Source organism: Tinamus guttatus, unplaced genomic scaffold, assembly GCF_059628265.1.
Source record: "Tinamus guttatus ecotype Peru unplaced genomic scaffold, ASM5962826v1 Tinamus_guttatus_pri_ptg000293l, whole genome shotgun sequence".
NCBI classification, from domain to species: domain Eukaryota; kingdom Metazoa; phylum Chordata; class Aves; order Tinamiformes; family Tinamidae; genus Tinamus; species Tinamus guttatus.
The window spans coordinates 136,117-151,742 of NW_028288827.1; the positions used below are offsets into that span (position 1 = coordinate 136,117).

Consider the following 15,626-nt stretch of genomic DNA (forward strand, 5'->3'; position numbering starts at 1 on the left):
TTACACAGAAAGCACCACAACCGTATTGGCAGGGAAAGCTGCAAAGGCAAGAACAAACTGGACAAGGAAACTTGATTTATGCTTTCATTCCACAGCTAGATTCTCATTAACAATTCTAGGGAAATCTTCCACTTTTACTTATCCAGCAAGTAATTTGTTGAAAGACCATGTGCTTTCAAAGTGAATGAAGAAAGATGAGGGAAGAGACTATGAGGCAGGAGTGGAACTTGTGGGCTGAATCCCTCAAAACGATCAATTTATGATCCGAGGTAAATGACTTAGTGACTTGGGACCCAAACATACACACTACCTACATGCAAGTTGCACATCTAGGTTCAAGATGTGAAGGTGCTGCAGAAGGAAGTCTTCAGAAAAATGTTATTTCAATCACCTGCATATTTACTACAGGAGTTCTCCCTAAAAGGTGCTCATTAAAATATATATATATATATAAGTGCCAACTCTTCTTACTTTCTACATACCAAAGTATATAAAATAATCAGGGATTTCAGAAATTAAATACTGCACACCTCTGGCATTTGTTACCAAGGGAAAATGTCACATTCCCCCTGAAAAAGGCTCCAGTCTGGAGTTTACCTGAGAGAAAAAATCCGTTTAGATACCCAAATATTTTTCTTCCAGCTTTTTACATTTCATTACTTGCACATAATCAAAAAATAGAGTTTCCATGTCCCAGCCAGAAAAACAAATAAAATCAACACAGACATCATCTGCATTATGGAAGCTTTAGAAACTAGGAAACTAGAACATAATTATCCAAGGTACTCTCCAGCACAGATGGTCAAGGGCCAAAGCTAGTCAAAAATTGAATCATATTATATGGACAACATAAAAGAGATATTAATCTAGCAGAAAGACAGAAAAGGGATGCCAAGAGAGGAAGTAACATTCAGTTTGGAAAATAAAACCCCAGCTAAAAACTCCTCTCAGCTGAATCAAACTGGTTGAGCAAAGGTTCTTTTGCTAAAGAGAAATTTTAAGAAGTTGTCTGTTTTTCTCTCTCCACTCTCCCCACCACTTCCATGGCAAACTTTCAGCACCTATGAGGCAGCCTGCCTATTACTGTGCTAACGTGCCATAGGAAACACCAGAAAGAGGGAAAATAACATGTATATGCAGTATCTCCTTTCTAAGAGGGAACGTTTTTGCTCATTTTACCAGGGAAAGTTTGGAGAAGACGCTTCTAACTTTGGTTTACTGTTTTTTACAGAAAGAAAACATGCAAATGCCATCAAATCCAGAAGAACATATACAACCTCAAAATCAATCTGACTCAAGGAACTAGTCAGCTAGGTATGCAGAAGCATGTGTATAGAAATAGGCATTTAAACGACTCGTACTTCTGCAAAAATATTTACCAAAACAGCAACTCACCACTTCATGGATGGATCGATTGAAGCCATCATCCTCTGTTAGGATCAACAAAATTATGAGAGCCATGTAAACATGGTGTGAATTCCTTTCTTCAACATGATACAGGATTTCGAGAATTGGCAAAACCTTTAGGGAAGGAAAAATAAAAGTGGACATTAGTTTGGATTTTCAAGCACCTTAGAGAGTAGAGAGAAGATTAGAAACCTCCCTTGTACTACCCTGTCCCTTGATGGTAGCATTGCAATAACTCCCTCTAGAAATAACCACCGCTAAGCACTGACGTAAACCCTTCAAACACCTTCCATCTGTTTTCTTCGGTCTCCACCATGAAGTCTAAACAAATTCTTTCTTGTGGTGAGACCTGGAATTTCAATTCTTAATAAATGAGATTTCCAGCCATACCAGTTACCACGTGCACTCAAAGTTTCACTTTCCCTCTGAAATATAGGAGGGAAAAATATTATTAAGCAATATTTCCACCAGTTTAAGCAAGGAAACAGTTGTTTTTGACCATATTTGTTAAAGCAAACGTGGTCTAAAACAACGATCCTCATCAAACACGGCCAGGCGTATGACACCTCAGGTGCCCATTCTATGACCTGAAGCTCAGCTCCCATACTTGTGTATGGAGATAACCCTAGGAGTGAACCAGTTTGGGTTGGGTTGAAAGCTAGAAAAGGCCTGTTTTTCTAATTCGAGATGACACAGAGCCAAGAAGAACTGACACTATTACGAGAGTTCAGCCCAAGGTCTTGCAACATTTCCACCAGGATTAACAGCTTCAGCCAAAGTCTTGCAATAATAATGAAAAGGAGATTTCATTGCCACATCAAGCATACCTGAACATTATTCTAAACTTAATCCAGATGATTGTCTCTTTACCAATAGAAAATGAGCTTTCCACTGGCTCAGGGTGATGTGGCTTCCCTAAGCTGCAGAAATAGGCCTAAATCACCAAATACCCTGGAAAAAAAATTTAAAAGGAACTTGCAGAGGTGTTTTTTTTCCCTCCTTAATTCCAAGATAATGAATGAGACGCCAAACTCATTCCAAGAGATCGAGCCACCTAACGAGTTGCTGTTTTTAAAAACAAGCCGAGTGAAGCTGGATGAATCATGTGAAACCTATTCTGGGGCTATGCCAGGGCTCTCGAGTGCAACGCGAGGCTCTGGGATGGCCAGAACGTTCTGTTAAAAATCAACAAGTTCCAAAGCAGTTGGACCACATGGAACACACTCTGCCCGGCTTCTATTCGGCCCAAGGAGATTGATCTAAACACTGCAGGACATGAAACCTTCTGACGATGCTTTGCCCAGGGTCAAGGCAACCCCACTACAAAGGGGGAGAAAAAAAAAGTAGTTGTGCCTCCCCAAAGTCCTTCCTTTAGAATTTCAAAGGATCCTTAGGAAACTTCTCTCTTCTATTAAAATTGGAGTTGATTTTTTAAGCTTCGTGAATATAAACCTTGATAGCAAAGGTAAAAATCTGTTTCTGTAGAATATCAATATACCAAAAACAATTATCCCTTTCCTTGGTTGGGGGAAAAGGACGTTCCTCTGTAACCTTGTATAGATAACTTCCAGTGTTCACCTTCCTCTATATGAAGACTCCAACATGGTGGGTGAAGGAGCAGTTATTTCTAGAGGACATAATGCTACCAGAGTTCTTTAGTTAGGTGATGGGAGGGTCTATGTGTCACACAGCTCAAGTCAAAATCCCCACAGAATAAGGCTGGCCAGCCTTGCCCCAACTCTCCAAATCCCCATGCCCAGGCTTCCTTCCCTGCATGTACCTCTCATAATACAAAAACTGGATTGATTCATAGAGCTCCTCTACCTTTTCCTCCTGCAAACACTTTTTCCTCTGCACACAAATTGCTGTGCCAGGAAACGACCTATCCAGACCTTTGGTTACACCTAGCCCCTCAGTGTTGCTACTACCAGAAGAAAAATAACTCAACCAGACAGCATTTAAAAAGCAGAGTCATGACATAAGATAAAGACAGAATTCTAATGATGATAAAATTCATATAGAGCTTTAACTGAAACACATTTCTACACTTTTATATTATGCACACAAAGCAAAATTTGGACATCTCTCAGGGAACTGGCATGGGGTGGCCAAGTGCTGGGCAGCCCGCAGCCCCCTGTGTCCATCACACTTGGTGCGGCTCTCAGGCAAATAGGTGTCTTGGTTATAAGAAATATTACAATGATTCAGTTCTTAATTCTGAAAACTTGGGCACATCCTAACTTTCTCTCCAACGAACAACTCTCTGCTTTCAGAAACTACAAAAGACATGCAACAACCACTTCTTGAAATGCAGACTCTTGTCGATGCTCACGAAATTAATATCACTCCACTTCTCCTCCTCCATCAGGAGTAGCTTTTAATGGTAACATTTTACTAAGAAGCAGCCCCCCACTAAAAAGCAACTCGAAGCAAAGGGCAGGTAAAAACCCAGCGCTGATAACTACAGTGCAAGGTCAAGGGTGAAGAGTTTTATCATAGCTGATGGGCAGTGACAGACCCAACTCAAGACAGCACAGCCATTCCGGGGCAACATTCTTCACCCAAAGTTATGCCACTGGAGAAAGTAGTGCCATACCATCAGTTGGTATAAATGCATCATCATATACATCATTTTGACCTAAGCATTTTGGGCAGCAACAGAACAGACAGCAGCAAACATAGCACCACTGCAAGCTCAGCAGCCAAAGCAAAAAGGGGTCAAATGAAAGGACTCATTTCGCACATCTAGATATCCCACTAGTGATTTCATCTGAAATAACAACATTAACTGCTTCTGCAAAGAGGAGAAGGCTTGTTATTTTCCATCTGCAAGTGATGGTACTATGTTGAGGAAAAGAATTGTTAATTGCGTCTGTTTTACTGGTCCCACCACTTCCTGGAGAATCTTTCCACAGGCTTTCAGTAACAGAGCCAGATTCCAGCCAGGCACATCCCTGAAAGCATCAGAGGCTTAAAACAATTATTTGATAAAATTATACAAAGAGACATACAAAAGTTAGGGAAGGCACAAAAAGGTCTATTAATTCTACTAGAGAGACTATTATTATAAGGGGGAAAAAAAGATATGCTGCATTATTAATGATAAAGCAATATAGAGAATAATTGAAGATTACGTTTACATTCAGCTTGATTGTAGATTCAAATGCAAATTAGGAATCAAGTTGAGACAGAACTTGTCATAACAGGTAAAAAAAGCTCAGATTGCACCAATTTACAAATTAAAAAAAAAAAACAAGACACAAAAAGAGCAAAGGAAAATTAGAGTAAAAGCTAGGAAATACCACAGAACATCTACTAGTGATGCTTCCTGGGCATCAACACCTGCAGGTATTAAAGAAAAAAAGGGGCGGGGGGGAACGCAAGATCATTTTGTGAGGCAAAATAGCAACAACTCGTGCACCCTGCGAACTTCAGATAAGGACTCAGCGTGTCTGCTGACCTGCTCCCTCGTGTATCACAAACATTAATCCTGCACAACTACCATGCTCGAGTCAGTCATATCCTTCCAAAAACTCATCCGCCCTCAGTTGAAAGATATCCTTGTCCGGCAGCAGTTCCTCCAATGAGCTATTACCTGAACTGGTTTGTTCCCATCTCTCCCAGGTTGTGGGATTCAACGTGCAGCCTCTGGTCCTTACCATGCCTTACCGTGCAGGTCTAGTCCTTTCTGCTCAGCCTCTGGAAGGTACTTACACATTCAGGCACTTCTGAAACCTCTTGCTGACAAACTGAACAAAATTAGCTTTCTGAGCCTCAAGCAGCAAGTCCTCACAGTTGTTTTTTTTTTCTTTTTATTTTCTTTAAGCAAAAAAGTGTTTGCCTACACTCTCTGCATTTCGCAATAGCCTATACATATGGAGATGTTAGTGCAACACCAGAATAGCATGGAGTATGTTCACCCCACTCTTTCAGTTGCCATATACGGAAGCAGAAAATGCAGCTTATATTCCTGCCCTGTTGTCTTATTTACAATTTCAAGACTAAATTAGCTGCTTTTAGCACAGGGTTGGAACAGGGAGATCATGATTTCTTTGCCCACTAAATTCCCCAACTCTTTTCAGATCCTTCAGGATGTGCTCCAGTCTTCTTGTTCCTAGGAAAATTGCTCTTCATCACTGCTCACTGCTCATCCTTATCTACCAGCTTGCTAGAGGTGAGCAGATTGCAGCAAGGTGTCAGAGATGATCACAAAGCCGAACACCATACATGGAAAGTAACACCAAAAAAAGGGTAATATGAGACAGAACAGATGGATTTCACATTTTGGTATTAAAAATGAATACATTTTTAACTCTGCAATAATTCTTTTCTCAATTTTCTCACTCTTCTCAGAAGGTCAACTTTTTACTGTTGCTTTTACTTCTGATATTGCTGAAAGATTTTTGTCAATTTTTTTTCTTTTCTTCTGAGAGGGGGAGGAAAGACAGGTGATAATATACGATAATCTCCTCCATGGCACCATGCTTGAGCATCTGCATCTGAAGCTGTTTTGACATACACACTTTGTGCTTTTTCTCGAAGCTTTATAATATATGAAATACCAGAATTATAAAATAACACACATACACACCCCTAGCCTTTATTTTTCCAGAGAGAGAATAAATTTGTAAGTTTAGCAGCTGTGAAAGATGTCATACCGCACAGCAACAGCCCAGAAAACTAAACGTGGCAATTTGTCCACAGTATTCATGCAAAATGACTCAGCCCTGGCCTCAATAACCCGCAACAGACAACACAGGAGTTCAGTCTTGAATCGTCAGTTCACTATCAACCATCTTCTTCGAGTTTGCCAACAGTGGTGTCTATCGGCTCTGATTTTAGCAACGCAGTTATCTGCTAGAACTTGGACTGCGACCAAATGCACAGCTGCCATCAAACATGCATGGGATCTAATTATTTGGCAGAATTTCAATTATTAAAATGAAAAAGGTTCCCTATTCTGTTACCAATTCCCATAGACAGCCACTATATTTTTAAAGGAAAGCTTTTTAATAAGAAAGACTTCTTAGTGGTTTCTGACATTATTAAACATAGAGGGAGACAAAAGCTAGTTTATAACACACAAAAAAACCATGCCAGGTGGCTTTTACATTGGCCATCAACCACAACCTTGTCTCAAAACAGATAAAATGACAGTCCAGTTGCAATTCTAAAGAAAAACTACCAGTCCTCGAGGAACTTCAATCTCAGACATCTGCACAGGTCAGCTCTGTAGGACATCTGTCATATTAGTGAAGTTCCAGCTCATATTGTTAACTACTATGCATAAACACACACGGTAAGCTTGCTTTTTGGCCTGAACATCTGAAAAATAAAAAATGAGGTCACGAATAGGGCAGTATCCGCAACCAGTTCTTCACAGCCTGCCCAGAGGTCAGCAGCTTTTGGCTGGCTCAGTCTGGTGGCCTCGGGCAGCTGCCTTCACTGTAGCCCCATGGTCTGCACAACACTGCTGAGATGATAAAATGAAGGTGAATGAGTTGGTCAGAGCTGGTGCTGCCTTAGAATGGGGAACACGAACAGCCAGCAGCATAAAAGCTTCCCTGGATCAATCCCGCTGGAGTATCAGACAACACATCAATACTTACAAGGTTCTCTATGTCCGTGCGGGCCAAGACGTATGTGCGCACGTTGCTGTTCTGATGCAGAAGCATGTACAGAAGAAGAGTTGCTTGATCTGATTTCTGCTGCTCGCACAAAGCTGTGTATAGGCTGTTAAAGTTAATCTGGAAAGCATGTGGGTTTGATGAAGAAAAAGCCGTGTTATCTGAAATACAGAAACCAAAACACATATTTAACAAAAAGTATTTACTTACATGTTTGTTTTATAAAATCTCTGGATGAAATATTTTCCAGAGTGAGAAAGGAGCAAAAAAGCATATAACTCAGGACTACTATCACCAACGGCCTTAAAACCTCTGAGAGCTTCAGTGGTGTCCAAAAGGTGAGGCTGTTCTCCCACATGAGAGCTGGTGAGATACCTGCACAAGACAGATGTTTTTTAAAATAAAAGTGCTCTGATTTTCTAGATAGCATTTACTGTTAAAAAAAAGAAAGCAATCCCATGGGCTGCTGCAAAAGCAGCAGTTACAGGACCTTCATTATGAATGGGCCTTGCAACCCTGAAGCTAAAACTTTCCAGGTTTCACCTGCACCGAGGTGGACTCTCTACTCTCTCCTCCGGACTAGTCTGCATGAAGGGCTGAAGCACATGTTTCACTGCAAGGAAACTGAGAGGCCTGAACTAGAAGTGTTGCATGACTGTTAAGTATGCAGGATATTTCTTTAATGGTGCAATTAAATATGATTTAAAACACCAAGTCACAAAACCTAACGACACTCCAAGTAGCAGTAGCTTGTTCATATGTACAATATAAGCTGTGGCAGAGCAGGAAGTGAAATAAAACAGAAGAGTTTTCTGTTTCCATAACCCTCTGCAACAGCATGCAGTTATCCTTTCTGAGAACGCAAAAAAGCTAAGCACATGGAAAAATAGCAATTTCACGGCAAAAGTGTACTCTGGGGACAGCAATAGTTTGGGTGCTCAAGTATGCTATTGTCTGGATGCAAAAATTACTTCATTTCTACAAATAAGGTGCCCAAAGTTGAAGAATTTAACTAAAATCCCTTAGACCCTACAGACTACGGATCCTTGAATTCTTTACCTTCTTCAAGGAGAAAAAGAAAAGTGCATGAACTAAGAAAAGTTCTGCTGTAGAAAACGGTATGGCAGAAGTACCTTTTGCACAGTAATTTTTAGACAGAGGGAATTTTAAGGGAGAAAAGCCTCCAAAAATGAAGAAAAAAAACAAAGCACTCAAATTTCAAAACTTGTTATTTTACAAGCTATTCAGCTTGTACTACAAGAGCAGGCATGCTAGGCAGTACCACTGCATTTGAGCCTTCCCTTTCCTAAAGCCCCAAGGACGTGGCAGGTACTACCCCGCATCTCCACGGAAAATCGTGGGAGCATCTGCACCAGTCAGGTGACCGGGGACAGGAACTGGAAGCCAACACAAACTGCACGGCTCCAGGATTTCCTATCAAGCTTTTCCATTGTTCTGGATAAACCTCTATACTGGTAGAAGTATAGAAATTTCACTCGCTGAAATATGCGCTGGCCCCTTTTCCCCTTCTTTTCGGTGGATGTTGATAGCAGAGTTTCCAAAGAGCTACCAATTGCTCAGGACAGTTGTCAGATGGGGATGCTCATGGCAATTGCCACTTGTTGTATGCCTCCAACCTTTCTGGCGAGGAAAAAACGCTGGGATTGCAAGGGCTGTAGGAACCCAGGGAGAGCCACAACTCCCGGCATGTTTCCGGGAGCCGGCTCGTGCGGCGGCTGCTCCAGAGACGGTCTCCTGGCCTCTGCACAGGACAGCCATGGAAAAAAGCTGGACTCAGCAGGAGACACTGATGCGAAAAGTCCTCCTTCCTGCAGGAGCCCCAGCTCGGCAGGAGGCAGGAGAGCCGGCTCCGCACGGAGGCGGGATGCGGCTGGCAGCAGCTCCACGAGCCAACGCGGCCGCGCTGGGAACGCTGCCTCTCCCACGCGCTCCCTACCAAAAGGCAGCTGAAAGGCAGATCCCTTGGGCCTTTTCCCTGAATTACTGTTTCTTCTCCTTTCCTGCAAACCCTGGTTGTCAGTATGCTAGAAAACACTCCTGCTTCATAGAAATATTCTTCTTTCCCAGGTAAAATTTTGACATGGGCAGTAAAATCAGATCAGTGCTTTTTTAAGGATGCTGATGCCACCGATAATTAGCTGAGGAGAGTCCCCTGACCTTCAAGCTCCTCTTAAGTGAATTTATACACTACATCATTTGCATTCATAGCACTATTTATTTTATTAGAGAAGATTTTAAAAACCAGTAAGCTGTTTTCTAAATGTTATTAAAAAGCTTGTAGAATGCAGTAACAGCAATAAATCCTGTATGATTGTACAGAATATTAAAGCAACCAAACAAAAAGATAAAATATTCTTAAGCAGGTAGGAGAAAAGGATAACTATCTTGAATTTTATTAGCTCTGTCACCATTAAATTATATAAATTACTTTTTAAAAGCCACTTTTCCTATTTTATTATACTATAGATCATTATGACTGCAATCACCCTCTCTTTTCTATATGATTCTCTTTCTTCCAGACTCTCAGAAAGTTCACAGGAATGAAATTTAAGCTCAGGTATATGAATATTGCTAGTGGAAACAAGTTTCTGCTTGCTCAATAATAAGTGACTCTATAAAATACACACATTTAGGAAAAATACAGGTTTGCAAGCTATTTTGACTAGAATTGACTTATTTGACTATATCAGGCTTTAAATTTTTTATAATGATTCATGCATAATAGTTTTTAATGAAGCATTACTAGCTATCTACTAGTTGTTATTAGTCAGCTAGAGCACTAGTTATTAAACAAAGTTATAAAATAAGTTATTCATACAAGTTATCAGCTGGTTAAAAAAATGTATCGAGATCTTCATCTCAATTGCCCAAAAAAAGCTTTGATAGATGAAAAGGCCACATTAGGATGTGAATGAGCTCAGCCTGCTCAACACTTACAGTAGAAGTGTTTTCAGTATAATTAACCAAATTCTCCTCACATTTCCCATACAGGAAAGGACACGTCAGTTACTTCGACTCAGCTGATAAGACAATTTCATTGCTTATTTCAGCTCTAACTTGGTGTCTGCTAACCAGAAATTCCCTAAGTCCTATCAAGTTCCAGGGGACCTCTGCAGACTCTCAGATAGCTGACTTGTTGCCATATCTCCCATTTTTATTTATATCTTGCAAAATTAAGAAGCTTTTTAAAGTTTATTCATCCAGAAGGAAGGTGTCTTGTTTTCTCTCCATCCCTTTGAGTAAATTCCAGCAGCTGAGGAGCTCCACCACAAAATTTCCAGAACAAAGAATTATTCTGACACCTCCCTGGGCTTACGGGAGAGAAAATAAGTTTTAAAAAGAGAATATTTAAACATCCACAACACCATAGTGCCTCACTTTCATCAGTGTATGCTTAAAAGCAGAGCAAATACAAACCTTGCGTGTTCTTGAAGGACATAATAGCCTGTCTGTAGGGATTCGGCGTGTCTGGCGCGTCAGTGAGGTTGGCCAAGACGAGCAGAAGCAGGAGGCTCTGGTTAGCTAGAGGGGAGCTCTGCTCCAGCTGCGGCGTTGCTTTGCTCCCCACTCCCCCTAACGTGAACACCGTCCACAGGCCAGCTAGAGAGAAAGAGGAAAAAAAGCACAACCCTCTTAGAAAATATTATGCACATTCACATTTTAACGAATAAAGCTCCGTCAGAGATGGAGATGCCATCTGATGCACAAGTATGTAGGAGAGGGAAGAACAGCTCAAGCTGCACAACGAAATGATGAGCCTGGCTACTTGACTGCACAGAATGGAAACTTGGGGAGCAGCACAGTAGTGAGCACAGCAAGATGGGAACTGAGAGACTACTGAAAATCCAAGAAAGTTTATAAGATATGAAAACGAAATGAGAAGTGAAGTGAAGCACATATTGACAGGAAGAAGCTTAAACAACAAAATAGGTCACAAACCAGTTCTAGAGTTCAGGAAGGGACCCTGGTAATGCTATTATGTCAAGATAGAAATAGCAGCTTGCATGCTGTTTTTTTTATTACGGTCCATATTCCACCATTTTTCTTACGCATCCTAAGTTTAATAATCTCATTATATTTTAGGCAGAGAAGAGTAACAAGTACTAACACTGCTTAAAGTTGAACACCCAGATTTAACCCAGACCTGTAGAGGACATCGCTGCCCATTATTTGTGGGCAGACAGCACAGTACCAAATAACTAACTTCTTGGGGAGAAAAGAAAAAAAAAGGATTAACAGCAATTTAAATCCAAGCTTTATGCTATGTCAGGCTAGCCTTTTGTTTTTATGTTTAGACAGAAGATGAAACAACCTGAAGCAGCACAATACTTCACTTGCATTGTTCTGAAACTCCTTGTTAATAGCATATAGATATGGAAGCACAAAGTGTTTACAATAATTTGAAGTTAAAAAGCTGATCAAAATAAACAAAAGCTTAAGTACACAAATTAACTAGTGATTCTGCCAGAAGCCAGTCGGTCTGATTCCTCTCAAAAAACTGCCATGCTGCTTTTCTTACAACTGCCTCTTTCTTACATAAGAAAGCATAAAAATAACATTCATTTTACATACCCAAAAGTTTAAGGAGAAAAACATAAAATATCACAAAGAACTAGTGATCCTGCATCAACTCCTTGTGATTTGCTCACAAGCTACACTAAGGTTGCATGCTAGTATCTATCCACCCCCTTTACCTAGGTGCCCATATAAGATATGTGCACAGTTCCTGGAAACTGCTTGCTAAAACTGTCATTACTCCACTCGGTGGAGCTCACTGTGGAGCTTGGGCCCCAAAACACACGCTGAGTAATTTTCCAATGTAATACATTCAGCATTAAAAAATTAACTCCAATATGATAATGCTGCATTTGAAATTCCTGTTTTTAATTACAGCCCTGCTAGTGAAGCAGCCTTACTAGCTCCATGTCCTATTATAGAGGGACGAGGGAATGGGACAGGGAGGAGGCAGCAGTGGAGGATGAAGGCCCCCCTCACTCCTCTCCATCACACCCATAAATCTCCCTTCCCTTGCCACCACATTACACTGGGGAAAACATGAGGCACCAGAACCAAAGCAAATTCAGCACTACTGAGGAGAAAGCATAAGGAGAAAGAGTAAGATTTATCTGCTTTGGTGGGACATAACAGCTTCAGTGTCACTGGGGCTCTGCCCTTATCTTAACTTCCTACCAAAAATCTCATTTTACACTAAGCCTTAGGGCCCGTGTTTTGATCCACTGGTTCACATATCAGAACACTTAGGATGGAGATAACATGAGTTATCTAGAAAGGTAACATGCAAAGAAATCCTAAAAATAAATAAATAAATAAATTTTTAAAACATTATTTCTTACTATAAATTGAGCACATTTCTTCTCTTAAAGAAAAGCTCAGTGCAGTTGTCAGCCATGCCAGCATTTTTAGTTTTCCACCATCCCATCCTGCTGGGGCTGGCATCTGCCATGACTACACTTGGGAAAAGATGGATAAGGCCAAATCCTTGCCAGTAAGTTGAATCTTCCACCAGGGAGAATGAGGTAATAACGTTCACAGGGAACCCAGGCACTGATGCATGACCCGTATGGCCTCTGTCTCCGTTGGCAAGCAGCTTTCTCCAGAAAAGCATCCCCACGCCAACATCGTGCCACTTCCAAACTGCAATTTCAAATTAGGTGCTGAACACCAGTTGATTCTCCCAGTGTTTCTCAAGTCAAGAGACGTTTCTAAGGAAAATATTGCTCCTGATCACTAGCAACAATCGAAGTAACAAGCAGGCAAACAGCTTGGGAGGATGGAGCAAAAGCAGCCAAGCCTGTGGCTGTGTCTCCTGCGGTCACAATATTTGAGGTATCACATGTTGCACTTTTGTTGCTTTAAATTCATGTAAATTTTGAAGTTATTATAAAGAGTATTTGAAATTAAAATATTAAGTTTCTTTGCAAGGCAAATGTAAAAACAAAGCTATGCTGCATAAGCCCTTCAGAGCTCTCCTTTTTTTCTCTAAAAAGAAACCACCTTTTTAATATGCAAGTCAATGCACAGCTACAAGAAGTCATAATTGTACTGGTATTGGGTGGCACCACTGAAAGCACAGAATAAAATTCTTTTGCATACTTTTACATACATGCATATACATACTCACACGCATATACATAGTGCTCATATTTCTCTCATGTTTAAATTGCACTCTCAAGCTTCATCTACTCCTCCTACCATTCTAGTGAAATCCCAAGTGAAATACAGATTGCAGGAGTTTTCCTAAAGCTTTCTCTCTCTGTGAAGCTCTAAAGATGAGCTACAATTTGCAAACCGTCGCTGTTCCCTCCTTTCTGTGTTGGAGACACTGTTCAGGTTTTTGCTGAAGTGGTTACAACAGCCTCAACAACCCAACAAGATCACCCTTTTGGGGGCTTTTTACAGCTCCTGAAATCCTTATGTTATTATTTCAACTGCTGCTTTTACAGATCATTGATAAGTGCAACCACACAAACTCAAGCAGTGTTTCCACATGGCTCCTACTGTAATAAAAGGAAAGTTCAATGTAAAACCGAGGTATCTTTATTGCAGGGCAGAATTAGAGGTCTTTTATAAGAGGGCTGGAAATGCTGTTCACAGCCAGGGGATTTTAATCCAGGCCAACCTGTGGATGAGGCTTAAGGAGTGAATTGAAAATTATGACATTCCCACCCCACCCCCTTCCCACCCAAAAAAGGGCTTATTTGCACTAGTTCACTATTTAATATAAACAAAATGCTACAAAAAAATCTCAGTCTAATTATCCGATCTCTGCCACACTAACAAGAAGATACAAATGAGGTTTGGCCTTGTGTCTGCCTGGGGAACAGTTCAAATACGCTTATACTTTTCCTGGGATTAAACAATTTTAGCCGCTTGATTTCAAAGAAGTTTAAACTGAAAGACAGGTAGAAGGAGAACAGAGACTGCTTTAAAAATTGACTCAGTCAAGGCATTTCTGTTTATAGCCAATCTACCATCAAACACTTCATACCCCTGATTTTAAAAGTTAGTATACTGGTGAACGCCCAGAGATGCAGTATTTGTCTGATATTTGAGGAATCGGTTGTAATTCTTTCACAAGAGGCATCTTCCTGGTTTCCCAATCTTTAGTGCATGTGCCGGTAAAACAAGGCCTCTTCGTCCTCTTCCTGGAAGAGCCTTCAGTTAACACCAGCTTCCTCTGCACGACTTATTCCAAACTATTTTACTAGGAAAAGGATTTCCTTATTCTACAGCTGTTGCAAAACTGTAGTCGTACTCCAACTCCTACCTGGTTCAGATTCATAAATAAATGTTGTAAGGTCTTCCCTTGGACTGTTGACTCTTCCTTAAGTTTTAGCACAGAGTTATATTTGAATACATGCTGGCACAACCTTTTCACGGGTGCTCACTTCTGTCATTGCTGGAGCAGATCCATTTCTCCTCCATTCCCCTACAGACACACGCACCTCCCAATTCCTAATCATGTATCGTTATCAGCCTGGCACTGGATTTTATTGCTTTGGAAATTATTTTGCTCAGTGCCAACTTTGAGCCTTAAACACTTCTCTAGAGAGGTCCCAGAAGCAGCCCTATATGTTCCAGATTTATCTGGCAGCTACTTTTGAGACTGAAAAGAAAGAAAGAGTTTTGGTAGAGGTGAAACTTCAAAAAAAGAAAAACACTCATTGGTCTTTTACTTTCATTTTACCATTTTGAAATAGCAATAGTCCTCCCTTGCTGAAAAATTGAAAGGTAAGTCGACAAGGCTTAGGCTTAAGCAGTAAGTGAAAAAAGAAATATTAAAAGAAATCCATTAGACAAAAAACCAACAAAAACAGCAAGCCAACAGAACAAACTAGATTGCAGTGTATATTTCTACTCAAATCAACTTCTAGCTCCACACCTCATTTTCCCAGCTTTTAAAGCTTTGAGCATATGGATGACTGCTTAATGTTCCATGGATATTTAATATTGCAGCAAATACGGATTATGAAGAAGTAAAGCAAAAGTGATTCTCCACAGCATCTAGCTGATACTATCATGGTGTTCCTCTATCAAAACCAGCAAACAACATATTACTCAAAATTGGTATTTTATTCTTATTATGCTCGAGCAACAGCTCTGGGAACTCAAGTTTCTTTTTTTTTTTTAAATATATATTATGATTATTTAATGCTTATTGTATGTGCCACATTTCTTTAGTCAGTTCAATGGTTCTCACATTGTGGTCTGATGAACGCTTTCTGGTGGCCCACGGAGAGCTGGCAGTGCACGTTGTGCTGGCTCTTGGCCTTGTTTCCAGCTGCTACATTGTGTTAGAAGAAAGCTAAAAATACATAAATACTTTCCTGCTATTACTTTTCCATGTAAGCAATTTCTCAAGTTGCCACAGGGATGTTATGTGATAATGAATGGGAGAGGAAAAAGTGCTCCATGGAATCACAAATGAAACAGGAGTGGTAGGATCAGCGAGGCAACTCCTGCACCAGGGTGACAATCACTAACTCACAAGTTAAAGTCATTTTATACTCTATAAGCACTCCCTTAAGCTTCTTGTGAACTTAAAACTGG

At 40.5% G+C, this 15,626-nt stretch overlaps 1 protein-coding gene across 2 annotated transcripts in view; it reads right to left on the bottom strand.

The window, feature by feature from the left end:
- Positions 1-15,626, bottom strand: part of DYM (dymeclin) — a 187,103-nt gene that overhangs the window by 103,986 nt on the left and 67,491 nt on the right. For both annotated transcript variants that reach the window (XM_088527844.1, XM_010217755.2), the window contains 3 exons: positions 10,473-10,655; positions 7,017-7,195; positions 1,396-1,521 (listed from right to left, as the gene is read on the bottom strand). In XM_088527844.1, the coding sequence (XP_088383970.1) occupies positions 1,396-1,521; positions 7,017-7,195; positions 10,473-10,655 (488 nt within the window). The remainder of the gene's footprint in view (positions 1-1,395; positions 1,522-7,016; positions 7,196-10,472; positions 10,656-15,626) is intronic.